Here is a 26,964-nt window from a genome sequence, read left to right on the forward strand (position 1 = left end):
GGTAGGGGACGGTCTATGGAAGGAGGCGGGCTGAGCTGGAGACGATCATGTTGGGATGCGCGCGACTGGGCTTCCGAGCGAGAGGGGCGGGAGCAGTCAGTGTGGGGGGGAGGGACTATCCGGCTTTCGAGGGTTCCGTGTTTAGTTGCTCTCCTCTTGGTGGCTTTGGGGGGGTGGGAGGGGGGGAAATATTTTTTATTTTTAAAGAAAAAACCAAAAATAAGCTCTATAATTGTTCCGATGATGTTTTCCAAGGAAAACTGAAGGACTTTCCCCTCAGAAAAAATGTGTGCGAAGTGAAAGCCAAAGTCTTTTTGAAGAATTTTTTTTCTCTCACTCTCCGAGGAGTTGAAAAGCCGGATTATTGAATTTCCTGAGGAAAACCGGGTGTGGAATTTGCTGGAAGATGGTTTAGGAAGGACGGAGCGAGGAGAGTGCGGCCGAGGCGGAGCTCGAGCGGCGACCGGTGGAGCGCGGGCTGGGCGCGCGGTACGGCCGTTGGTCATGGCGCTGTGCGGCACCACGGCGGCGGCGGCGGGCCAGCAGCAGCGCCAAAGCGTCGCCAAGCTGATGGCTTATAACGGCGCCGGGGCCGCCCATCATCATCATCATCATCACCATCACCACCACCACCATCACAACAACCATCATCACCACAACAACAGCGGCAGCAGCAACAGCCATCACCAACATCCTCCGCCGCCGCCACCACCTCATCACCATCACCATCAAATACACCCCGGGGCTGCTGCCGCCGCCACCGCCGCCGCTGCGACTGGTGGCGGCGGCGGTGCCGCTGCTGCCGGAGGAGGTGGTGGGATCGGCACGGCGGTACACCCGGTCCAGCATCACCATCACCCGGCTGTTGCTGCTGCCGCCGCCGCCGCTAGTTCGGCCGCCGTCTCGTCGTCCTCGTCCTCCTCTTCGTCGTCGTCCGCCGCCGCCGCCTCGGCTGCCGCCACGGCGGCGGCCGCGGCGGCGGCGGCGGCAATGCTGAACCCGGGCCAGGCGCCGTATTTCCCGTCCCCGGCGCCGGCCGCCGCCGCCGCCTCGGTGCAGATTCACGCCGCCGCCGCCGCCGCGGCCGCTGCCAAGGCACATCAACTGGACATCGAGCCCGACAGACCCATCGGATACGGAGCCTTCGGAGTAGTCTGGTAGGTTTCCTAGCCAATAATTTTAAGTTTTGCAAATGTTTTCAAATATTAACGTTTTTCAAAGAAGTCGCTTTTTTTTTGCCAATTACTTTTACTTCAGATAAATAGCTTATCAACTTTGTGCAGTAAAGGGTGTTTCCATAAATGCGGTGACAATGTTGAACTTGTTGGGAGTTTCAAAATGTTTAGCTTGCCCAAATGTCTGTGGGTTAGGTGAGCTTGGCGTCTAACAGAACGCACTGTAACGTCAGGGATCTAAATCAGTTATAAAGTGACATTGCTTGGCGGGTGGCGGAAATTGGCCATTATTTGGGTGTATTTTCGTACGGCACTGGAAAGTGCTTTTGTCACTAAGGTGCCCCTTTTTAAAGCTTCCTGCTCGACACGAACCAGAGACTGCTTGGTCAGATTTCCTTTTCGTCCTTGAGTTATTGTGAGACCTCTTGATGGCCAACTGGAGGAAACTGGTTTTAATTTTTTAAAGAGCAAAGTGAGATATTTTGACTCCGGTTGCTGTATGATCTCCGACAATATTTATTATAAATGTCTGTGTAAATCATGTTTTTTATTTGCAATGGTAAATTGCCAAAATCAAATTTAAATTTTGCCTTTGTTTGAAGAAACTAAGCCTAGTAATGAAAATTGACTTGGAATTTTTAAAAATGTCTTGCTTTGCATTAAGCAATAATTTAGTGGTAGCCAAAGTGGAGACAGTGCTTGGTTGCTTTGAAGCACGCCACTTTTAGGGTTAAGATATGTTGTATAATTTGCTAATCTATAACTGATGTATTTAATTTGAAGGAACAGATCCATTATTGGTCTGTGAGATTACTGCTCCATTTACTTCAGGAGTGTGTGAAATTACTCAAGTTAATTTTGGATTTTTTTTAACAATACCTATCCCAATTTATATCCGTCATGTTTTGCGTTTTCAGAATTTAAAGTCCATTCAATTCTATAATGGCTGGAATTGTTTTTGTAATGGTGGAAGTACTTGCTTCAGATAATGTTATTCCCTATGAACTTGATAACAGGTGCTTGTGCAGTTTGGAATAATAATTGTAGAGGTGTTGAAATGCAGTAATTCATCTGAGTGGTTCCGATGGCATAAATTGCCAGCTGGTGTATATTATGAATGCTACTAAATCGTGTACCTGGAGGGATGATTTAAATTCCTGTCCTTTTTTTGTATCTGTTGTCATTTTTCTTAAAACATAACTTGATCGCACTGCTGTATTTAATGTGTCATTTTGTTGACCCTTTTGTTTGTTTTGAGGAAATTTACTTCGTAAGTAGGTAATTTTGGTTTGGCTTTGCTAAAAGCTATAATGTTGTATTCAGAGTTTTTAACTCAATGGTTATAAACCCCAGTCCTAATTTACAGTTTATTGCAATTCAAGAAAATGTTAGATTTTGTGGATGGATCATATTTGGTTTAAGATTTTTATGGGGGCCAAAATAACTTTCTAGGTTAATAGAATAACTCGATGTTAATAACTTGAAGTCTTTTTAAAGTGTCAATAAATGAAAAGATGCCTGAGGTGCTCAGTGGTCTATTCTTTGTTTTGAATGTGAATAATTTGGATAAAAAGCATTGTATATGTTTTTGCATGTCTGGAAAATACAGGCGATATGAGGGTCTGGAGAAAATGGCTCATGGAATGATAGCCTTTCAAACATCCTCACTCTATCTAATGGAAGCCATACCAAATGCAATTAATTTATAGTTTTAGCTGGAAGATTGGAAGTGAAATTTCTTGTTGCAAGACGGTACATTTGATAAATTTGAATGTTTAATTCTTCTAAACTTCTAAAATATTAAAGCAGATTTTTTGCACTATTTTCAACATGTCTACTTTGGCTTAATATTGCCCATCAATTGGAATAAAATTCTTTCAACATATTAACAGCCTTAAAGTAAATCTAGACCTGCATTCAGTGGTGGTAATTTTGCATTGCTTGCTGCATAAGTATGTTCTAATCTTTTTGTGCTGTCCTGATGTCTTGTATGGTTGCATTACTTGTTGCCATGCTATGTAAGGAGGAAAACTTAATTTCTGGCTTGTCTTGTTACTGCTGAGACAAGTTCTCATTGGTTTTAGTGCTTGAGTGCGAAATAAAAGTGCTGTATTATAAATAACCTTGCTAGGCACTACTTGCATTCTCTTTGACCAAAGGGAAAAAAAAATGATGTATCTTCAAAATTGTATTTTTGTTTACTTATTTCACTGAAGACCTTTTTGAATATCAGCGGATTCTTGGGAGTGGTGTCCCAGCCTCGGTTGGTCACTTTGCAAGGTAAGAGAAATCATAATTATGCAGCACACAAATGGACTACAGTGTTCAGTCTTTCTTCACAAAGTCCCTAATTTAGTGTTATCCTCCTGCATGTTCTCTATTTTTCTGATTTCAAACAGTGGTCCATCTACTTTACTACAACTTATTGTGGCAGAATATTATTCTACCATTCCCAAAGGACATTTTCTTATCACCCCTCAATTTATTTTGTGCTTGTTAAATTAATGCTGCCTTGTTTATATCTTTTGGATATTCTAACCACTCCGGCAGGTACAACGCTCACTTTTCTGCGGACTGAATATCAGCTACCCTGGTAACTAATATTCCTGTGGTCTATGGTGCACCTTTCCAGATAGGTTTATATCCTTATTCCTGTACGCAAATATGTAGTGTAAGCAGTTGTAGCCTAAGACACTTTAAGCACTCAGTATGGCTCTCCTTTTGTGTTTGACATCTATATTTGATGTTTCTTTGTCTTGTAATTTTGTATGGTTGCTTGGTCTTTCATGCCTTGAGCTTTAGTTTTTGCTGCAGTAGTTTATCAAATGTTTTTGATGAATTGAAGTAAGATATGTTCACATTTCATACAAACAGGGAACCAGGGATAGGCATTTGGCCTCATGAACCTGCACCACCATTTAATAAGAACATGGTGGATTTGATTGCAACCTCGAGTTCACGTTTCCAACTTTCCCATATCACCTTTCACCCACTTAAACCCTATATATCTCTGTCTTAACATTAAAAACTGTTTCCACTGCCTATTCGGGAAGAGTTCCAAAGACTAACCACCCTCTGAGAAAGTAAAGCTGACTCTTTATTGAAATAGGTGATCCTTTAGTTTAAATAGTCACCCCATATCCTGTGCTCTCCTGTAAAAAGAATTGATTTTTGTCAAGGTGGATCCCTCAGGATCTTTGTTTCAATCAAGTTGCCTCTACTCTTGTAAATGCCAGAGATTAAAAAAAACCTAACCTGACTGACCTTCCCTCATAAGGGTAACTGCCTATTCCACATATTTGACAAACCTGATGCTGTCTGGCTTGCTGTGTTCTTCCAGTCTTCTGTTTGTCTACTTTAGATTCCAGCATTTGCAGTTTTTTTTTGTCTCTATTCCATGTATTAGTCTGGTAAACCTTATGTGACATATTTTCATCCTTAACCAAGATGACCAACGATGTATGCTGTACACCAGTTGTGGTTTTGCTAGTACCCTGTATGCACAACCTTTTTTATTTAATTGCCCTCACAAATGATACCTCACATGTACTTGCTTTAGTTGCACACTAACGTCTGGTGATTCTTGGATGAGGATATCCAGATCTCTATCTCAGAGCTTTGAAGTCTCTTGTCATTTAGGTAGGTAGTTTTTTTTTCCCATGACAAAATGGGCAGTCCACATTTTCTGACATGTACTTTGTTTGCTAGTTCTATTTATTCACTAAATATCACATTTTGTAACCTTCTCATATTCTCTTCTTTCTTTTCCCACCTTACTGTACTGCCTGTCTTTTGAGTCATTGATTTTAGCAACCATCCCTTGCTTCTGTTTATCTATGTCAATCGTATGTGGTAAACAGTTGATGCCAGAGCAGTTATCCCTGTGGTAGCTTATAAATCTGAAAAAATATCCATTTATGCATATTTGTTTCTTGTTGGCATAGACAAAAGATTGAATGGTTAACATGTTATGCCATAACACCACAATCTTTTATTCTCCACAATAACCTTTTTGAGGCACTTTGCCAAATGCCTTCTAGAAATCCAAGTGCAGTATGTCCACTGTTCCCATTTTATCCACAGCAAATATTACTTCCTCAAGTGACTTCAATAGACTGATTAACACGCTTCCTTTCCTAACATTGTTGATTCTGCCTGATTACTTTGAACTTACCTAAGATCCGTGTTATAACATCTGCAGTATTTTCCCTATGACAGATGTTAAGATTTCTGTTTTGTCTCCATTTTTTTAAAAAAAAAGGAGTTTCTTATGTCTTTCCAACAAAATAATCTCATTGGATTTTGGGAAAGGTTTGGACATTACACAACCGTTGCATCAACAATCTCATTAGCCACTTTTTAAGATCCTAGGATGAAATTCATCAGGTGCTGGGTTCTTGTCCAGGCTGCAACTTCGACAATGTTTAGTGTCACTTCTGATTGTAGTCATCTTGAACTACTTCCTTTCCGTTTCTCAATTTTATAACTGCTTCAGGGATGTCAAGTGTATAGTCTATAACAAAAACTAATGCAAAACCTTTGTTCAATTTGTCATCTCTTTATTGTCTATTATCAATTCTCCTGATTCATTTTCTTTAGGAGCAATGTCCATTTTAATTGTATTCATTTAACATTTTGAAATCCTTACTATATTGTGCTTCTGGTTAGCTTTCTCTTGTACTGTAATTTTTCCCTACTTAATTTCTTTAATTTTTTTGATCTTATTCTGTCTAATCTGCCTCCATCTTTGCTTAGTTATATACTTTTACTTTAAGCTCAATGCTTTCTACCTTTTTTCTACTTAACAAGTAAATGATCTGTTCCTTAGGATCTTTCTTGATTGTTGGAACTTTTTTTCCCATATTTTCTAGAGATTTTCTAATTTGCCCTGTTTAGAGAGATTATTACACCACAGAAGCAGGTGGGACCTGAACTCAGGTCTGTTGGCTTTGACGAACAGTAGAGACACTGCCACTGTGCCACAAGAGTTCCTAATTCTATGCATTCTAAATTATCCCCTTAAATGTTGTCATTGCATCTATTAAAATCCCTTAACCTAAATTGCTAATACACTTTAGCTTACCCTGCTCTCTTAAAGTAGCCTTTCCTTAATTGTTCTCCTTTAAGTTGTAAATTACTAGTCATGGACGTACTCCTCTCTCCCTCAGCTGAACGTTAAATTAATCACATTAAATTGTTGCTAGTTAGGACACCTTCACTATAAGGTCATTACTTCTATTTTGTTGCACACTACCAGGTCGAGTATAATCTGCTATGTTTGGCTCCAGAATTGTTTTCAGAAACTGTCGTGAACTCCTCATTTAGTTGGCTTTGCTCATCTGACTTTTCCAGTCTACGTGTAATTCAAAATCTCCAATGATTATCACCATTCCTTTCTGATAAACTTGCAAGCTCTTCTTCCCTTTATACTATCCAAAAGTGTGGTTGCTCTCAGGGGGTGGTGCACAATTGCCACAAGTGTGCCTTTTGTCATTTCTCCCCTCTATCCAACCTGTTCTTACGTCCTAGATTCCTGGTTTGAGGGCATCCCCTTTTATTGTGCTAATACTATAATTAACAGCCAGCCATCCACTTTTTTTTTAACCTGTCTCCCTTTCTTCTCTAAGCGTCATGTGCCTTTCAGTATTTGTTACCAATCCACAGCATCCTACAGCTGTGTCCTGGTTGGACTATTTAAATTTCTAAGCACATTCAGTTCTTTTATTTAAGATGTTATGTCCATTCAGTCTTCAATCTTGTCCTTTTTTAATTCCTTTTGTAGCTTCTATCCTTTGGTTTACTGTTGGATTTATATACTCTGTCACAGTTTTTCTTATCCCAAATTAGTACCTTTCTCACTTGCCTTGAATTTACCACCTCTTAAATTTGATCCCTGCCCCCACCGTATAGTTTAATGTGCCCTATCTTTGCCTAGTTATGCCCCATCAATCTCAGCACTTTCAGACGGAGACTGCCCTAACTGTATTGATCTGACTTTCCCCAACTCGCCAGAACTTAGGACTCCCACACCTGTCTTTGAGTCTGTGCATTCATTTCTCTAAACTATTTGGCTAATGCCATTTGCATATTCCTCCAGTGTTCAAAATAGTTAAAACCTTTTGAAGTTCTGCTTTATTTGTATCCAGCTAATCCTACCAATGGTTGTGGGTAAAGTGTTAGAAAGGATTTATAGAAGGAATAATTTGATTAGGGATAGTCAACACCGTTTTGCGAAGGGTAAGTCATGCCTCTCAAACCTTAGAGTTCTTTGAGAAGATCATTAAACAGATGGATGAGGGTAAAACAGTTGCTGTGGTGTATGTAGATTTCAGTAAAGCATTTGATAACGTTCCCCATGTAGGCTATTGCAAAAAATAGAGGCATGGGATTGAAGGTGATTTAGTGGTTTGGGTCAGAAATTGGCTTACTGTAAGAAGAGGGTGGTGGTTAATGGGAAATGTTCATCCTGGAGTTCAATTACTAGTGGTGTACTGCAAAAATCTGTTTTGGCGCCACTGCTGTTTGTCACTTTTATAAATGATGTGAATGAGGGTGTGATAGGATGGGTTCATAAATTTGCAGATTACACAAAGGTAGGTGGAGTTGTGGATGGTGCAGAAGGAAGTTGCAGGTTAGAGATGAAGATAAGCTGCAGAGCTGGGCTGAGAGGTGGCAAATGGAGTTTAATGTAGAAAAGTGTGAGGTGGTTCACTTTGGAAGGAGTAACAGGAATGCAGAGTACTGTGCTTATGGTAAGATCTTTGGTAGTGTGGATGAGCAGAAAGACTTGTGTCCATGTGCATAGATCTCTGAAGGTTGCCACCTAGGTGGATAGGGTTTTCAAGAAGGTGTACTGTGTTAGGTTTTATTGGTAGAGGGGTTGAGTTTCAGAACTATGAGGTCATGTTGCAGCTGTACAAAACTCTAGTACGGCCACACTTGCCAAGTACTGTGTACAATTCTGGTCACTGCGTTATAGGAAGGATGTGGAAGCATTGCAAAGGGTGTAGAGGAGATATACAAGGAAATTGCCAGATGTAGAGGGAAGGTCTTATGAGGAAAGGCTGAGGAACTTGAGTCTGTTTTTGTTAGAAAGGTTAAAAGGTGACTTAATGGAGACATACAAGATGATCGGAGGATTAGATAGTGAACAGTGAAAACCTTTTTCCTCAGATGGTGATAGCTTGCACAAGGGGACATAACTTTAAATTGGGGGGTGATAAATATAGGACAAATGAGGTAGGTTTTTGGTAGGAAGGGCATAGAATGCCCTGCCTGCATAATAGTAGATTTGCAAAGTTTAAAAGCATTTAAATGGTCATTGGATAAACATATGGATGGTAATGGAATAATGTAGGTTACATGGGCTTCAGATTGGGTTCACAGGTTGACGCTGAAGGGCCTTTACTAAGCTGTTATGTCTGTTACAGAATCACCTCCTTTGACCTGTCTATTTTTTATATCTAACTACATAGACCACATTAGCTGTGTCCTTCCCACTCAAGTTCATCTTTCGTCCTGAGCAAATGTCTTAAACCCTGAAACAAGGCAGCAACACAGCTATCTGGAATCTAGTTCTGGGGAGGATGTTGTCACTCCCTCTGATTTACAGAGGAACCTCGAATATCCGAATGAGATGAGTGGGTACTGTTTTGTTCGGATAATTAATTATTCAGTTAATTGATTAAATGCCTTTCCTCTGGGGCTTGGAGTTTTGTTGAGACCGCAGTACACTGTGACCCCTGTCCCCCGTACAACACAGCCCCCTCACCTGTCCCCAACACTGCCACTTTGCCTGTCCAACAACAGCATCCCCCCCACCCCCAAACCCTGTCCATCCTCCAAATTCATTCAACACTGCCCCCTCAACCCTTTCCAATTCTGTCACCCCCAAGTGCCCCATCCCCTCTCTGGGCCAGATGCTCATTCTCTCGTGTTCTCTTCCACCTTTGCCGTGTACAGGACAATTTTGGAGAGATTATTTGGGGAAGGGGGGTTTAGGATATACCCTTCTGTAAAACTCCACGGAAAGTGTGGGGAGAGAGATGGAGGGTGGTGTGTCAGTTGGAGACTCTGCCTAAGCTCCCATCAGTCCAGACTGTTCTCGGCAGCATTTCAGGAAGCGGAGTTCACTTTTAATCACTAAACAAAGGACGCGATCAGTGTTGGAAACACATCTTTGATGTAATGTTTCTATTGAGACCTCAAGATCTCCTTCGGATAATCCGATATTCGGGTAATTGATACTTGAATAATTGAGGTTCCTCTAGAAACTCTCCTTTACTAGCATTACAAGTTCTTTGCTCCCTCCACCTCCTTGATTGGATTTCTGTGCTGCAATGCCATGACCAATTAGCTCAACCACTATAGCTTCCACTTTCATCCAAACAAGCTGAAAAGAGTACATATATTTTGGGTAGCTGCAAAGGTTGAGGTTCCTGCCCTCACTCAGTCATACTACTGTTGCAGAACACTGCATAGGAGAACACACATCAGGAGACTCTATCGTAATAGGTGTGACTGTCTGGCAGTACAAATAATCCAATTAATTTCTACCCATTCTGATGCAATTGCACTTTATATAGTTCAGCCTCCAGCTCTTGAGCTTTGATTTAAAGCTGCTTGAACTTCAAACACCTATTGCCACTGTTTTGTCCTGGCTCTCACTGGTAGGCAACTATGATGACATCCATTCTGCTATCCTTAATGCGTTCTAACTAGCTACTTAATTAGTTTAGACCTTAATCATTTACCAGATACTCTAAATAGCCAGCAGTTTCTCCTGTAGCAGCGTAAGAACTAATTCATAGAGGCTGACAGTTAGAAAAAGCAAAAATAAATCTTTTGTTAACTCTCATGATCACCCAACTCCAGAACTCCATCATAAGAGTCACTCAAATGCTGAATGGACAACGTTGGCACATAGCATATGCTCCTTATGCAAAAGGCCTAACTGATCCAGAGCTAGTTTAAGCTGCTTTAATTAAGCTCAACTGCTCTTCAGTACACATCTCCTTTAAAATTTTGTTTAAGGCTAGGAACTTTGAAATCTACAATTTAAATTCTAGCTGAATATGAATTAATTCCAGTTACAAACAAAATTAGATTTGTGCAAAACAGTTAATATTATCTTGCACTCCAGCTGTCAGCAGTCAGTTCTCAAATCATTTGTCCTGTTCCTCCTAAAATTTCTAATAAATTGGTCATGTGCAGCCTATTTTGATGACTTTATCCAATGTTTAACCACAGTGAAATTGACTGACTTGATCTGTAATTTCTGCTTTTTTTAAGAGGGTACTCATTATGGTGCACATTTCTATTGTATGGAATTTTGGAGAGTTTTGGTTAGCCTCAATGATTCTTCCCCACCCTTCCAGTTTGTCCATAATGTAGTTTTGGGGTGTGGGGAACATCGGGTAGGAGATTTTTTTTTTTGCAATGACATAAGTAAATTCCTATTTCAGGGGTTTGCTTTTGATTGCCCATTGAACCTATCTAGCATTGTCATTGTTAAATGGTGTACTGCTACTTTTTTTTTGTTCTTAAGATGTGGGTACTTGTCATGATTGGCATTTATTGCTCTTAAAGGTGGTGAGCTGGCTTCTTGAACTGCTGTGGTTTGTGATGAAGTTGCTCCAATGATATTAAGTAGGCAATTTCAGAATTTTCATACAGCAATGATGAAGGAATTGTCATAGCCTAGATGCTATGTGACAAGGAGGATAATGTACAAATGTGTTTCTAGCTTCCTGCTTTCCTTGCACTTCTGAGAGGTTTCAAGTTAGATGCTGTTGAAGAATCCTTGAGTAGCCACAATGCATCTAGTAGGTGGGACATGTAGCCATAGTGTGCCAGTGGTGGGGCAGTGATTATTGAAGATGATAGTAGGAGTGCTAATCAAGTGGACTGCTTTGTCCTGGATGGTTTCCAACTTAGAGTATAGGTGAAAATACACTCACTTAGGAAACTAGGAAGTATTCTATCACATTCCTGTCGCAAGATGAGTGGAAAGGCATAAGTCTGATTATTAACTCTCTAAACAATGGTCTATCAAGTCTAGAGTAGATAGAACAGAATAATATTGAGTTTAGTGTGGTTTGGGTGACGTATTTAGTGTTCTGAACTGTTGAATTTTGTTTTTGAGGGTGTAAAAAGTCTTTACCAGTTACAGTACTAGATATCTTAAATATCTTTTATGTTTGGTGCAATAAACTTTCATTTTAAAGGACTTTTTTCCTATATTGAAGGAGTCAAACTGTATCATTGACAGTCATCAACCTTGGATAATACTCAAATTTTGTTTATCAGGAAAGGTGAGGTCAGTTTTATGGGGTGCTTTGAGAGGGAAGAGTTTTTAGCTGGCATTTCGGAACTGGAGCTATGGAGTTGTAAGCATGGCTAGTGTTGGTGGAATGACTTAGAATTGTGAAGTGCACAAATTTGGGAACCACAGAATTTGGTGTGGAAAGTCAGTGCAGAGGAGAAAAACGGGTGGTTCAGCTTTTTATTTTGCCCTCAGTCTTTTGTCCCGAAGCTAATGAGCTGTTACTTGTTATCACTTTACTAAAATAATAAAATCAGTTTATAAATGTAAGCAGTAGGGTTAAGTGGAGATAGGGCTCGAGATATGGCTCGATTAAAACGTGGTAGTTTTAAAACATGGTATGAAACTACATGGTCCACCTTACATTGACATATGTATAGGAAATTATGTCATACTTGGTCCTGTTAATCCTGCAAAATCCTCCTTACAAACAGTTGTGGTTAGTGCCAAATTGTAAGACCAGTCTCTCAGATGTGTAATAACTTGATTAGTTATACACTGAATCATATCTTGCATACCAATTTAGAGACAATATCACCATATTTTGGTACTTGCATATAATATTATACACAACTTTAAGTTTAATATGTTTGGTGGCGTCCAAGGGTGAATGTCATGCTTCTAGAAATTCTCTAGCTGTCTTCTGTTTAGCTTGACCTATGGTCATGTATTGCCCCAGTAGAATTTATGGTGCTTTAGCCATACATACAGATGGGTAGGGTCAGCCGGTCGTGGCGTTTAGTGACTAGTGGATGATTTGCTAATAGTGTTTCATGCAGTCTTTGCATGGAATCTGGTAAATTTGTTTATCTAGCACATGTTGGGTTGTTGTCTGAGCATGGCTGTTGGTTTATGGGCTGTAATGAATCTGAGTGGTAGGAGAATTTTGTCAGTTCGGAGACTACGTTTATATAAGATAGTGGATGGTGTGTTGGGTTGTGACATGTCCTTGTTATATTGTTTGTCTCTTAAACATCTGTAGGTGAAGTTGCAGGGATATCTGCTCTTGAAGACTGTAGAGATGTTTTTCTCTGCACAGGTTGGGAGTGCTGCAGTATGTTGTAACCTTTTTTTGAACAAGGTCCTATTGCAGTTTCTCGTGTTCGACTGTGTCATGTAGTTCAGGATCTAGTCCATGTGTGTGGCCTTCCTGTACACGTTACCATTGGTAGAAAGAACACCCCATATCTAGGGATGGGAGTTGATTGGTTTCCTCCTGTCTCGTAAATCTGATTCCTGTGAGTATAGTGTTGATAATCTGGTGTATGTTTTTGATTTTTCTCTTAATCATTATAAAAATGTTGTCTACATATCTGATCCAAACTTTGGATCAGATTTGTGGAAGGGCTGTTTGTTTCAGTCTTTACATCACTGCTTCTGATATAAGCCCAGAGGTGGCTGAGCCCATAGGTGACCCATTGGTCTGTTCATATATTTGGTTGTTGAATGTTAAGCGTTTCATCAAGCACAGGTTTAGTGGTTTGAGTATGCAGTCCTTGTTGATAGCTTCCCCCTCATATCATCTGTTCTGTTTGTCCAGGAGGTTGATTATTATCTGTCTGGTTAGATTTTTGCCAATTGAGGTGAACAGTACAGTTACATTGAATGAGACCGTTGCTTTGTGCTTGTCTATTATTCTCAATGTTGTCTAGGAATTCTTGTGATGATTGTATGGAGTGTTCAGATCCGTTGATAAGATGTTTCAGTTTCTGTTGAAGCTCTTTTGCCAGTTTTATTTAGTTCCTGGAAGTGTCACCGTGGGTGAGTGATATGTCTGCTTACCTTGGGTAAGCAGTATTTTTGCTTTTTGGCTTCATCTGTTTGTAGGTCAATCCTGGTTATCAGCCCTTTATTTTTGTAGGCTTGGTTGGGGGGTGGGTGGTGGTGGTGTGTGTTTATTCTATTGGTTAACTGTGGTGTGGGGTCACATTCCCTCTGTAGGTAGGTGTCGGCATCTGCAGGTAGTTTCTCTGCTTGCTGAATATGTTCTCTCTTGTCCATAACCACCATCATTCTACCTTTATTGCTGGTGCTATGATTGTTATTGTCATTTTTCGATGTTAGGGCTTCTCTCATTGTTAAGGTTGTTCATTTTTTTTTAGTAAGGATACAATGATTTGTCTGACTGCTTGCTGTTTCTCTTCGGTTAGTCCGTTAATTCTGCGCGTACATTCTAGTGGAGCTAGGAAGTCTGTTGTTTTTGCGTCCTTGTGGTTGTAGTTGAGTCTCTTGGCTAATATGGCTTTTTCTATGTCTGTAAGCTATTGGAGAGATTTATTGCCCACATGTCTGGTGTGTTGTCTTCCCTGTTGGTTAGTTTAGTGATTTTTGTCTTGTACTGTTCTTTTCTGTATATGGTTCTGTTCTGTCCTGTGGCAATGACCCGTTTAGTTGTTGTGCTCCACTTCTGTTTGGTTGGTTTTGCAATTAACAACCTGCGAAGAGAGGAGGAACGCCTTTACCGAGACTTCAATAACAGTGGCACAGTGGTTAGCATTACTTCCTCACAGCGCCAGAGACCCGGGTTCAATCCCTGTCTCAGGCAACTGTCTGTGTGGAGTTTGCATATTCTCCCTGTGTCTGCATTGGTTTCCTCCTGGTGCTCCGGTTTCCTCCCACAATCCAAAGATGTGCAGGTTAGGTGAATTGACCATGCTAAATTGCCCATAGTATTAAGTGCAGGGGTAAATGTAGGGGAATGGGTCTGGGTGAGTTGCTTGTCGGAGGGTCCGTGTGGACTTGTTGGGCTGAAGGGCCTGTTTCCACACTGTAGAGAATCTAAGAGTATTGCTGCAACTTCATCTGCAGATGCCTAAGAGACAGCGTGACAAGGACGTGCCACAACCCAACATGCCAGCCACTCTATCGTATATTAAAGTCTCTGAGCTGACGGCTAGACTTCTCCAACCACTTGGATTCATTACAGCCCATAAACCAACAGCCACCTTCAGACCACAACTCACCAGAACAAAAGACCCTATGCCCAACATGTGCAAGGCAAGCATAATTTGACAGATTCCATGCAAAGAATGCATGGAACACTATATAGCATAAACAGGCAGACAACTTAGCAATCAGTATCCACAGCCACCAACTAGCCATTAAACACCATGACCAGTTGTCCCTAGTCACCATACACACAGATGACAAGTAGCACAAATTTGACTGGGACAACACAATGACTATAGGACAAGCTAAACAGGACAGGTGGAAAATTTTTAGAAGCATGGCACTCGTCCATGGACTCCATCAACAAACACACAGATGTAGACTCAATACAGAGGAGTACCCGAATATCTGATTATCCGAAGGAGATCTCGAGGTCCCGATTTAAAAACATTACATCTAAGATGTATTTCCAACACTGATGTCTTTTGTTTAGTGATTAAAAGTGAACTCCGCTTCCTGAAATGCTGCTGAGAACAGTCCTGGACTAATGGAAGCCTAGGCACTGTTTTTGAATGACTACGCACACGCATACCTACTCCCTCCAATATCGCAACGTTGTGTAGATGCACGTGCAGGTGCTATTTGGAGACTCATTCTCTGAAAGACAGCATCAGCGGTTCTGTTAGTGTCCCGTCCAGCTGTCTTGGAGAGAGGGGGGTGGGGAGCGAGAGAGAGAGAGAGACTGACCACTGGTGAAATCCTGGCCAGATTCCATCATTAATCGGGTAATAGCCAAGTTGGGTTGTGAGACCTAACTTAAGGAATGTTATTTTGGTTGCTATATCAATAAAGTTTAAATCCTTGTTTCAGTGTTTGATTGTCTAAGAGATTTAAGTAGCTAAATTAATAACTTGTGGTGAATTACCCACAGCAGTATGTTCTACCCCACTGGCAACTCCGATCTGTTGGCACCAGTGCCTCTACATTTTCCTCTGCTGTCTCCATTAGAGCTCTGGGGTGTAGTCCATCTAGTGTGAATTTCTTAAAAATATATTATTTAAAAAAATAGATTTTTAAATATTACAACAAATACAAAATGCAATTCAAAACAGTACAAAAATAGTACAAAACTAAACTCAAATAACAAAAAATTCCCCAACCCACCCTCCTATACAAATGTATAAACATATATAGAGAAGTATAAAAGTAAAGAAAAACTAAACTAGCTATTTAAATAAATAAGTACCTAACAGCAAACAAATAAATAGTAATAACTCAGCCCAGCCAAACAAATCACTCATGTTCACAGTTCCTCCTCCTTGGATATTGGGCTCATGAAACACAATCGTTATGGTTATATAAAAGCCCTTGTTAGTGTGGCAGATAAATCTGTGTCCAGGTATTTCAAAAAGGGTTGCCATGTCTTGTAAAAATTCTCAGTTTTGTGGTGTATCATATTTGTGAGAGAATCCAGAGGAATATGCTCCATAACAATCTTACGCCAACCCGACAGCCCTGGGGTTTTTTGGATATCCAACCTAGCAAGGAAGAATATCTTGCACAGAACTTAAGAATATTGAAAAATTTTCTTCTTATGTGCCTCTGCAGGAAATACAATGGGTAAGCCCAAAAGGAGAGAAATAGGGTCCTTTTCCACCCCTACACCTAAAATCCTGTCCATTGCACCCGCCACAGCGCTCTAATATGTTTGAAGCCTGTCACAAGACCAAAGAGTGCCTGTGCAGACCTTGCACTTGGGATATGCTGAAGAGACCCCTAGTTTAACTTTTGACAACTGGTCTGGGGCTTAGTGGACCCTGTCGAGAATCTTCAACTGGAAAGCATGAGTCCTATTGCAAATTGATATCTTCCTTGCATTCTCCCAAATATCCTCCCATGCCTCTGAAGAGACTTCAATACCCAGCTCTTTCCCACATCTTGCGGAGTCTATCAGTCATCTGAGGTGGCATCCCCCAATTGGTGATATAAAGTACTGACAGAGTGTACTCTTAGCCCTTAGCACCCCTCTTTCTATGTCAGATTTGTAGGGATCAGTCAAAGGTGTGGTCTTTTTTGAATAAAATCCCTAAATTGAAAAAAACGAAAGAGGTCTCTAGGTAACTTGTACTTCCGTACTAACTGATCGAAGGACATCAAACCCCTCAAATAAATCACCCATACAAGATCTACCCCTAGCTGCCCAACGTTTAAATCCTGAATCTGTCATACCCAGTTGAAAAGCCGGCATACCTACTAAAGGTGTAAACAAAGATGTTTTGCCAATATTACCTTCCCTCTGCCGAATTGCCCTCCATGCTTTAACAGTATTGATGACTATTGGGTTATGATGGTATTCCTTAACTGTCCTCAAACAGCAAACTAGTAAGGGGGCACCTTGCCTGGGAGGGTTCTATATCTAGCCATATTGAAAGAGGGTGCCCACAAACCCAATCACTCACGTAGGTCAAAAGCGAGCTTAATTGGTAATTAATGTCCGGAAGGTCTACTGCCCCCAATCTGTGAGGCAACTGCAGTTTGGCTAATTTAATGAGGGGCCATTTACAGTGCCAGATAAAGGAGCTGAACCCAACCATTCAGTCTCCTGAGTGTTTGTTTATTGAAAATCAGGGGGAGCATCCGTATAGGGTATAGCAAACAAGGGAGAATATTCATCTTAAGCGCTATCTGACCCAGCCACGAGACTAAGTGCCTCCCATCTTTGGAGATCTTGTTTAGTTTTTTCAAATAATTGAGTAAAATTGGCTTTGAACAGTCAATCCAGAACTGAATTAATAAATATGCCCAAATACACACAACCCCCTGTGACCACCTAAATGGGAATCTTTAGTCACTCTCAAGAACCAACTCTTTCGTAAGACCACCCATAGGCATAGCCTCTGATTTAACAAAATTAATCTTATACCCTGAAAAAGTGCTAACATGTGAATGCATTGTATCAGACAAGGCACTGAAACTGCTGGATTTGTCAAGAAAATTAGAACATTGCCTGCATACTCAAGATCTTATGTAATTTGGACCCCACTTCTGGAGCTGATATATTGAGATCCTCATGAATGACCTCTGCCAACGGTTCAATCACCAAAGTAAAAAGTAATGGTGAAAGGGGGCAGCCTTGCCGGCTGCCCCTAGAAATATTAAAATTGCTTGATTGTATCCCATTGGTAATGACTGCCGCGAGAGGTACACTGTAGAGAACCTTTACCCATCTTATGAAAACTTCGCCCAGACTAAATTGGTCTAGAGTATAGAAAGGGTACAGCCACTCAACTGTCAAATGACTTCTCTGCATCTAAAGAAATCACCAATCCCTGTATTGACTGCTGCTGGCATGCTTGAATTACGTTAAGCAGCCTCCTAACGTTAATGGAGGATCTGTGACCCTTTATGGAGCCCGTCTGATCCTCTTTAATAATAGAGGGTAGCACAGTCTCCAGCCTTAATGCGAGAGCCTTAGAGAGGATCTTAAAGTCCACATTTAAGAAGTGCAGTCTTCTGAATCCTACCCTTTTTAAAGGATAAGTGAAATATTGGTCCCTCTCAGATGGTGGGAGACAATCATGACCGTATGAATCATTAAACCTATTCAGCATTGAGCCTGACAGTATACTTATAAATTCCTTGTAGAATTCACTGGGAAGTCTGTCAGGACCGGGCACCTTTCCATTCTGAAGCTGCCTCACAACTTCCTGCTCTGATAATGGAGGCATTGAGAAAGGACTGTTGTTCTGGAGTCGCACCTAGGAGCTTCAGATCTAAAGCCAGCTCCTCCTTTGCTCCTCGTCTGCCTGAGCACGGAATTTAGTGCAGACCGCAGTGCCGTAATCCTCTGTAGTTTAACCAACGAGGGTCTGTCAAAATAGGCCTTCTCTGCTGCCTTCAACCGTGCTTCAAGGAGACGTTGCTGCTCACTCTTCTGCCGCTTCCTACTGGTGAAATATGAAATAACTAACCCCCTGGCATAAGCTTTGGCAGTTTCCCAGAGAACAGATGAGCTATTAACCGAGCCTATGTTGATGTCTAGGAATGCCTGAAATTCCCTAGAGAAATACTCCACAAAAGGACTGTCCATGAGAATAAATGGGTCCATTTGCCAGTACCTTGAATCTTAACCATGAGGTACACTGGAGCACGATCAGAGATGGCAATATTACCAATTGTACAGGATGCCACCGGATCCAGGGTTACTGCAGGGGTCAGAAAAAAAATCAATCATCATGTGACATCTGTGCGGATTGGAGAAAAATGTTAAATCCCTACCTCCAGAGACACCTCCAGACATCCGCCAACCCTAATTCCCCACACAGACCCAATAACTGTTTAGTTTGTGAGGGGGTATCGAGGGACATTTAGGCAACCTGTCTACTGTGGGGTCCATGAGGCAGTTAAGATCTCCCCCTATAATGTGCCGAGACTTGAGACTTATCAGTTTAGAAAAAGCATCTACCAAGAATTTAAGAGGATTAGCTGGGGGACAATAAACATTTAAAACACCATATTCTTCCCCACTTATCAAGGCTTTAAGAATGTGTCTTTAACACATTCCAACAATTTAAATGAGAGATTTTTCCTGACCAATATAACCACTCCCCTACTTCTGGTATTAAATAACGAAAAATAAACTAGGTCAAAGCCATTCTGCTGTAATTTCAGATGCTCTTTGTCATCCAAATCTGTTTCCTGTAACAAAGCAATATCCACCTTCTCCTTTCTAAGATCAAGAGTACCTTCTTCCTTTTAATTGGTGAGTGACTTCCCTTGATATTAGAGGTACACAATTTAATCAAATCATTAGCCATAATCTTCTGCGATTATGTTTAAACTCCAGAGAGGAGGAACCCGAACCACAAATTGCCGAGCCTTAGTGTCGCATGGTCCACCAAATATAAAAACTACATAAACTAAAACCACTAATTTAACAAACATACAAAATTATTAAAAATACAACAAAAACCAGAAAGCAAACCAACATATAAAGTGCCAATAGCGCTGAGTTGGGGAACTCGCCCCCTGCCTGGAGGGGGCAACTACCTATCCCGCCACTGAAAAGTCCTGAAAAAACATGATCTTAGACCCCTCGTACATTAGGGCCTTTGGATCCTTCCCTTGGAGTCTGGAAGCCTCCATGACACACTCTCTCCTTGTCCCAGTATTTATGGAACCGCACCAGGAAAGGACGAGGGCGTTGACCCAGACCCAACCATCGCGTGTGATCTGGTGAGCCCTCGGTATCTTCAATCCTCTCATGCTAGCCTCCAATTCGAGGAATTTCGGAAACCAATCTTCAACAAATTCCGCAGGCCACTCACCTTTCTTACCCTCAGGCAGACTGATGACCCTGTTTTCAAGATCATCCACTTGGTCATGCAAATTGCAAGCCTGCATCTTCAGGGCTTGGATCTCATCCTTGAATGAACTGGCATCAGCTTCCACCACTGTGATCCTGTGCTCCACCTCATCTGTCCTCTTCTCCAGGTCTCCCAGCTGCTGCTTATGCTTCTGCAGCATGACAACTGGAGCCAGCTTCCAGCTTTTCAATCTGTTTCCCCAGCATCTTGCGAGATTTCGAGAGCTGGTTCACCAGGTCTTGGAGAGTAATCGGCTCCGAGGCAGCTGCAGGCTGAGCTCACTGCAGACCTGGCCTCTGATGCTTCTCCTCTCTTTTTTAGGCATTTCTGGACAGCTGAAAATACAGGTAAGTCAATTTTTAAATGTTTCTTGGGGCTCCACAATCTTTCCAATGCCCCCAGAAATCCTGATGACCTGGGCTTGGCGGGTTAAAGGACTGTCCTGCTCCTGCTGTGATGCAAAGCTCTGCAGTGCGATCTTCTCCGATCGCTATCATCTTAGATTCTCTCCCCCCTTCCCCCCCCCCCCCCCCCCCCCCCCCCCCCCCCCCCCCCAGTCTGAATGTTTAATACACCTTCAGATATGTCAGTTTCCCCAGTACCTTTTTTCTGTAGTGATGGTCAGTGCACTCATTCCCCACCACTTTGCCAGTGTATTTGTAAGGCAGTTTCTTTCTACAGTGTGAAAATGAGCCCTTTATCCCAAAAAGTCCACACCAAACCTCTGAAGAGTAACTCGCCCAGACTCATTCCCCAACCGTATTATCTTATATTTACCCCTGACTAATGCACCTAACCTACACGTCCATGAACACCATGGGCCATTTAACATGGCGAGTTCACCTCACCTGCATGTCTTTGGATAGTGGGAGGAAACCCACGAAGACACGGGAAGAATGTGCAAGCTCTACACAGACAGTCACCTAAGGCTGAAATCAAACCCGGGTCCCTGGTGCTGTGAGGCAGCAGTGCTAACCACTGAGCCACTGAAGACATGCAAAGTACCTACTCAGTTCCTCCACCATGTGTATCTTCCCCATTGTTGCTTCTCCACCCTCATTTCCTGTGATCCAATGTCCATTCTTCCCCCCCTCAATCTCTGTAAAGATTCTATAATCTCCTCTCTCATTATCTTTTTCTTTTAAAAAAAATTCTAGCAATATATCTTTTCTTCACTTCCTTTAACACTTTTCTTTTAGTTACTGATGCTGGATTTTTAAGGCTTCCCAATCCTCTGGCTTCCACTAATTTCACCACATTGTATGCTTTTGCTTAATGATGTCCCTGATATTTCTTGTGTCTCCTGAAGTAACCCCAGGAATTCCTGCCATTGCTTTGCTGACTTCCCTGCTAGGCTCACCTTGCAATTGAGTCTGGCCACCTTTTGTTTCATGTCTCTGCAATTATCTTTACTCGGCTACAATGTGGTTGCATCTGATTCCAGCTTCTCCCTCTCAAAGCAGGGTGAATTTATCATAATATGGTTTATGCTGCCTTTATCTTTCCATACAGTAAAAGAGCTGTACCTAGAGTCTGAAGAAAACCAGTTCACTTTCCCCTTGCCAGTTGCTGTAAACTGTTTTTTAACAGCAACTAAGATACTTTGCAGTTTGCATACCTATTGCCTGTGGCTTTTGCAAAGAAGTCAAAATCTGGAGAAAAGAGATTGAACAGAAAATCCTGGTTTGGATTCATATTGGTGAATACTGTAGTTTGGGATTATTGAACTGCTTTCTCAATTTTTTTTTCTATCTGCCAGTACTATCAATTTTCTTTTGGCTTGTCAGGGGAGTATGAGTAGTTTTGAGGGGGTTAGAATTTTAGCCAGTAGAGTTGCATGTCGACAATTCATAGATGTTTACCTGTGATTAGAATCTATTTGTAATGAAGGTTGTTCTTGTCAAGTATAGAAATCTAGTTCTTATTTTCTGTTAGTCTGCGTATGACATGAGTTAGGGACTTACTTTGATCAATTTTTAAACTTTGTAGACCTGGAATAGTAGAAATTGATTTCCAGTGCACTACCCTAATGAGGTGTGACACCTGGGATAATTGTTTATGATATGCTGCATGAATTGGGTATGTACTGTCTAGAGGTTAGAATAATGTGAGGTAATCCATTAGGCCATAAAATGTAGGAGCAGAAGTAGACCTTTCAGCCTAAAGTTGAATTCATGGCTAATAATCCTCATTCCACTTTCCTGCTATATCCCATAACTCTTCATTCCCTTCCTGGTCAAAATCAGTTTGTTGCAGGTTTGAAATTGATTACAACCTAAGAAAGATATCCTTATCGTTAAAGTTTCAAATGTGCACCTCTTAATTTCCTTGGCGCATACATATCTGTGAAGATGGTAGAGTGAACTCTGGTTTACTAGGTTCCCTGGATTCTGAAAAAGGGGATAATGATTCAGGATTGCTATTGAAAGAAATTTATTCACTCCGTTGTGAATCTTTGCAATTGTTGACTCCACAGTGCTCTCAATGCTTCATATAAACATTCAAGACCAGGACAAATAGTTTTTGATCTTGAGTCTGGTGGCATGGGGAGAAAGCAGCAGACCAATCCAGATTGCATAGTACAGGGGACTTGTACATTATGATCGATTTGTCACCATTTGGAAGTGCCATCTAGCACTCTGTTTAGTGTGCTTTCAAGATATGAGTTGTTTTATTTAAAATACTTTAAGATATTGTTCAAGCATCACCATTTAATACTTCTCAATTTTTTATAGTCAATTTGAACTGGGTCATATTAATTAGCATTATCCTGTTGAATTTCTTATGTAATCTGAGAACAGTATGAAATTCCACAGGCCCAACACTCTAACAGAAATTCCACTAAGACATAGGATTTTGTTACTTTTTGAGAAATCATTTGTTATTTGTGTCAGAATGTACTGGAATTAATGGCACTTTCTCATCCCCTGATTTGATCTTAATTGTTCAGACTGTTAATAAGCCATTTACTGTTGAAAAGTAAAAAAAATCACTGATGGTGAAAGTAATAGGGAACTGTTATTTATGCTGCCAGATGAAAAAAATTGTTTACAAGTGAGACTGTGTTGCCCTTTGTATAGATAAACAATGACAATGGTGAGCAGGAATGAAACATTCAACTCTTTGAGCCTGCTCTGAATGCTTGAAGAACTTGAAATAATGCTTTAATCAGCAATGTGGTTAAGCTGCAAATTGCAGAAAACTTTTAGAATTCCTTCCCTTCAATGGTGTAAAGGTGTTTCTTCATAAAAGACATCTGACAAATGACAATACATCCTAATATCTGTTACTTTTTCCATACAAGGACCAAATTTATAAAAGTTTTCTAGTTTTGTGTATGAATGTCTGAACCAAATGACGGTCTACATAGTACAAAACATGTACTGTTAATCTTCAAACTGCTCATTTTCATGCTGGTTAGTTTGTATAAGGTTATGGTGTATGAGACAAATTGCTGTAGTTTTAAAATGCTCAAGTGAGACATTTTTATATAAAACTCAAGTTCAAAAAGAACAATTTGAGCATTTTGAACCATAACTGTATTTTAAAGATCATCTGAAATGTATTTTTATATATTGAATACATACACATCCCTTGAATGTACTTCTGACTTTTCTGGCATTCATACCCAGACTAAACTCTTATGTACAGACAATGGTTCTAATGATATCAGGTACTTCACTGTGGCAGCTGCACTGAAAATGACCATTTCTTAATGCCTCAAATTCAATCATTTGTTTATACTATTGTCTTCAGTCTGGGGGCAAAACTGCTTGGACTGGTTCACATTCACATGTGTTACTGATTCTTCTGGTTAAGTAATTTATAGAAGGTGTTGTTTGAAGACTATCTCAAGGTTTAGAATGGTTTTTAAAGATTGTCAACAAGTAACTTGAGTTGAAAATATGGCGTTTCCTCTGGCACTATGCAATTATTAATGAAGAATTGGAAAATATGAAAACTAATTGCAAGCCTAATTTGGAATAGGCTAAATGTTTTTTTAAAATGTGGTCTTGTTTTAATACGCTGTCTATTTAGTGGTTTAGCCCATTTGTTTTATATTAGACTAATCAGTATGATGTAGGAGAAAGTGAGGACTGCAGATGCTGGAGATCAGAGCTGAAAATGTGTTGCTGGAAAAGTGCAGCAGGTCAGGCAGCATCCAAGGAGCAGGAGAATCAACATTTCGGGCATGAGCCCTTCTTCAGGAATGAGGAGAGTGTGCCAAGCAGGCTTAGATAAAAGGTAGGGAGGAGGGACTTGGGGGAGGGGTGTTGGAAATGCAATAGGTGGAAGGAGGTTAAGGTGAGGGTGATAGGCCAGGGTGGGGTGGGGGCAGAGGGGTCAGGAAGAAGATTGCAAGTTAGGAAGGTGGTGCTGAGTTCGAGGGTTGGGACTGAACTCTCGGGTAACTTGAATATTTGATTTTAAGAAATTCTACTTGAATGGTTGACAGTGAAGAGAGAGAGAAGGGACCACGTCAAGTTCAAGGTGAAGTTATTTGTTTTGGTCTCTAAAATAACACCCTCTAAGGTAAAGGGTGTCTGGCTGTGCTTTGTCAATGACTTATCTTATGTTGAAATACCACATTCTTGAGTGGCTGTTTCTCCTAATGGACAAGGTGGAGTCAGGAAGAATGTCAATAATTTAACATCGAGATGAGAAATAATTTTATTTGGTGTCACGAATCTTTGGAGTTCTGTACTCCAGAAAGCTGTGGATCTTCAGTCATTGACGAAGAAGTGAGGACTGCAGGTGCTGGAGATCAGTTGAGTGTGGTGTTGGAAAAGCACAGCCAGTCAGGCAGCATCCGAGGAACAGGAGAATCAAAGTTTCAAGCATAAGCTCTCCATCAGGAAAGGGGTTCTTGATGAAGAGCTTATGCTCAAATCGTCCATTCTCTTGCTGCTCGGATGCTGCCTGGCTGGTTCAGTCATTGAGTATAATCAAAGTTTTCAACATTGGCGCCTTGGGATAAAGGGGATCAGGTAGAAAAGTAAAGCGACGGTTGAAGAGGAGCCATAAACTAATTAACTTGAGCTGGGTAGTCTCTTCCTGTTCGATGCACATTGGTCAATCAATTATTGGTAGCATTGTACAGAACATTCTGCTATGCTGTTGGTTTTGCTTGTCTTGCAACCTGATTCCTGAGGCTAATTATGTGCAAACATTTGTAACAGCTGAAAGAAAGCAAATGTGTTCAAATCTGGTACTTTGTACCACGTGAATGGTTATGGAAAAGTTGAATTGCATGTTTTAGATTCTCGGCTCGAATATGCACAAAATGAATCTCGCTTCAAGTGAATGTTAGTGCTGTTAAGTGCTAAGCTTTTTAATAGGTTTTAGTTTAGTTGGATTCCATGAAAGCATTCTCACTTCATAATCATCTCCCAGGACTTGAATCTGTATTCTTGGTTGACATTTAAATGTAATTGTGGTAGTGAAGATCTGAGTGGGATGCTGTTCAGAAGGTCAGTGCAGGCACAATGGGCCAAACAGTGTCTATCTGCATTGTAGAGATTCTATGGTTCACAATTCACTGTGCCAAAAGATCATCTTTCCTATATGCTGATGAAGCAATGTCTGTTTTTAGTAGCCATAGAGAGGAAAGAATGCTGTTTATCTTAAAGGGAAAACAGTAAGTACGCAGAAGTATTCAAACTTTGATTCAGTTCTGGTAACTTTTTCCTCTATCATTTTATCTCATTTTGGTATTCGGTCAGTGCTGGGAGAAAGTGAGGACAATAGATGCTGGAGATCAGAGTCTGAATGTGATGCTGGGAAAGCGCAGTCTGTCAGGCAGCATCTGAGGAGTAGGAGAATTGACATTTCTGTTTTAAGCCTTCATCAGGAATGAGTCTTGTCAGCCAAGGGAGCGGAGATAAATGGGTGGAGGATGGGGCTGGGAATGCAATGGGTGGATGAAGATGGGGGGTGATGGTGATTCCACAGGAGAGTGGAGCAGGTAGGTGGGAAGGAAGATGGACAGGTAGAATGTTCGAGTGTGGTGCAGAGTTGGAAGGTTGAATCTGCAATAAGGTTGGTGGGGAAGGGAAATGGGGAAACTGGTTAAATCCACATTGTTCCCATATGGTTGGAAGGTTGCAAGGCAGAAGATGTGTTCTTTCTAGATGTGACTGTTGGGTAGGGTTTGGTGATGGAGGCCCAGCACCTGCATCTCCTTGGCAGATTTGGAGCTAGAGTTAGTGTTCAGCCATAGTGCAATAGGGTTGGTTAATGCTGGTGTCCCAGAAATGTTTTCTGGAACGATCCGCAAGCTGATATCCTGTCTCCTCAATGTAGAGAAGACCACATTGGGTACAGTAGATGACGTGTGGAAGTACAGGTGAATTTGTTGTATGTGGAAAGAACCTTTGAGGCCGTGGATGGAGTTAAGGGCGGTGGTGTGGGCGCAGGTTTAGCACTACTTGCAGTGGCAGAGAAAAGTGCTGGGGTTGGGGAGGAGGGTGGGTTGATGAGGAGTGGACCTAACAATCTTCCCTTCACTCAACATCACACTCACTCCATCCAAGGCCCCAAAGGATCCTTCCACATCAAACAGAAATTTATCTGTATTATCACACGCATTATCTACTGTATTTGTTGCATCTGATGTGCCGCCCCCCCCCGCTCCACGCCAACACAGCTCCACCAAAGGCATGCAGGTCCTAGGCCACCTCTATTGCTGAACCCTAACCACCCAAAGCCTGGAGGAAGAGTGCTTCATCTTTTTGCCTTGGGACCCTCCAATCACATGGGATCAATGTGGATTTTACCAGTTTCCCCCATTAACCCCCCCCACCCCTTATCCCAAATCCAACCTTCTAATTTGGCACCACTCTCTTGAACCATCCTACCTGTCCATCTTGCTTCCCAGCTATCTGCTTCACCTTCCCCTCCAACCTATCACTTTCACCCCCGCCTTCACTTACGTATTGCATTCCAGCTTACTATTCACCCGCCCCTGCCCCAATTTATCTCTCAGCCTCCTTGGGCCACAAGCGTCTTCCCTGATGAAGGGCTATTAATTTCAAATACTTCGATACGGTTCTAGCATTGCCATTAAATGAGCTGGACGTATTTTTGGAGCAATGAACTTGTAGGTTCTTGAGCATTTTTACAAAATCCTTTCAAATATTTATAACTGCTTCACATGTTATATGTAATCGGACTATGTTTGAATGGCACAAGTTACAATGAGTATTTCTTG

General features: G+C 41.3%; 1 protein-coding gene across 2 annotated transcripts in view; it reads left to right on the plus strand.

Moving 5' to 3' along the window:
* Positions 1-200: 200 nt before the first annotated feature.
* The window catches only part of nlk2 (nemo-like kinase, type 2), a 154,826-nt gene continuing 128,062 nt past the window's right edge, over positions 201-26,964 (plus strand). For both annotated transcript variants that reach the window (XM_060848089.1, XM_060848090.1), the window contains exon 1: positions 201-1,157. In XM_060848089.1, the coding sequence (XP_060704072.1) occupies positions 505-1,157 (653 nt within the window). In that variant the 5' untranslated portion in view covers positions 201-504. The remainder of the gene's footprint in view (positions 1,158-26,964) is intronic.

Source organism: Hemiscyllium ocellatum, chromosome 31, assembly GCF_020745735.1.
Source record: "Hemiscyllium ocellatum isolate sHemOce1 chromosome 31, sHemOce1.pat.X.cur, whole genome shotgun sequence".
Lineage (NCBI taxonomy): Eukaryota > Metazoa > Chordata > Chondrichthyes > Orectolobiformes > Hemiscylliidae > Hemiscyllium > Hemiscyllium ocellatum.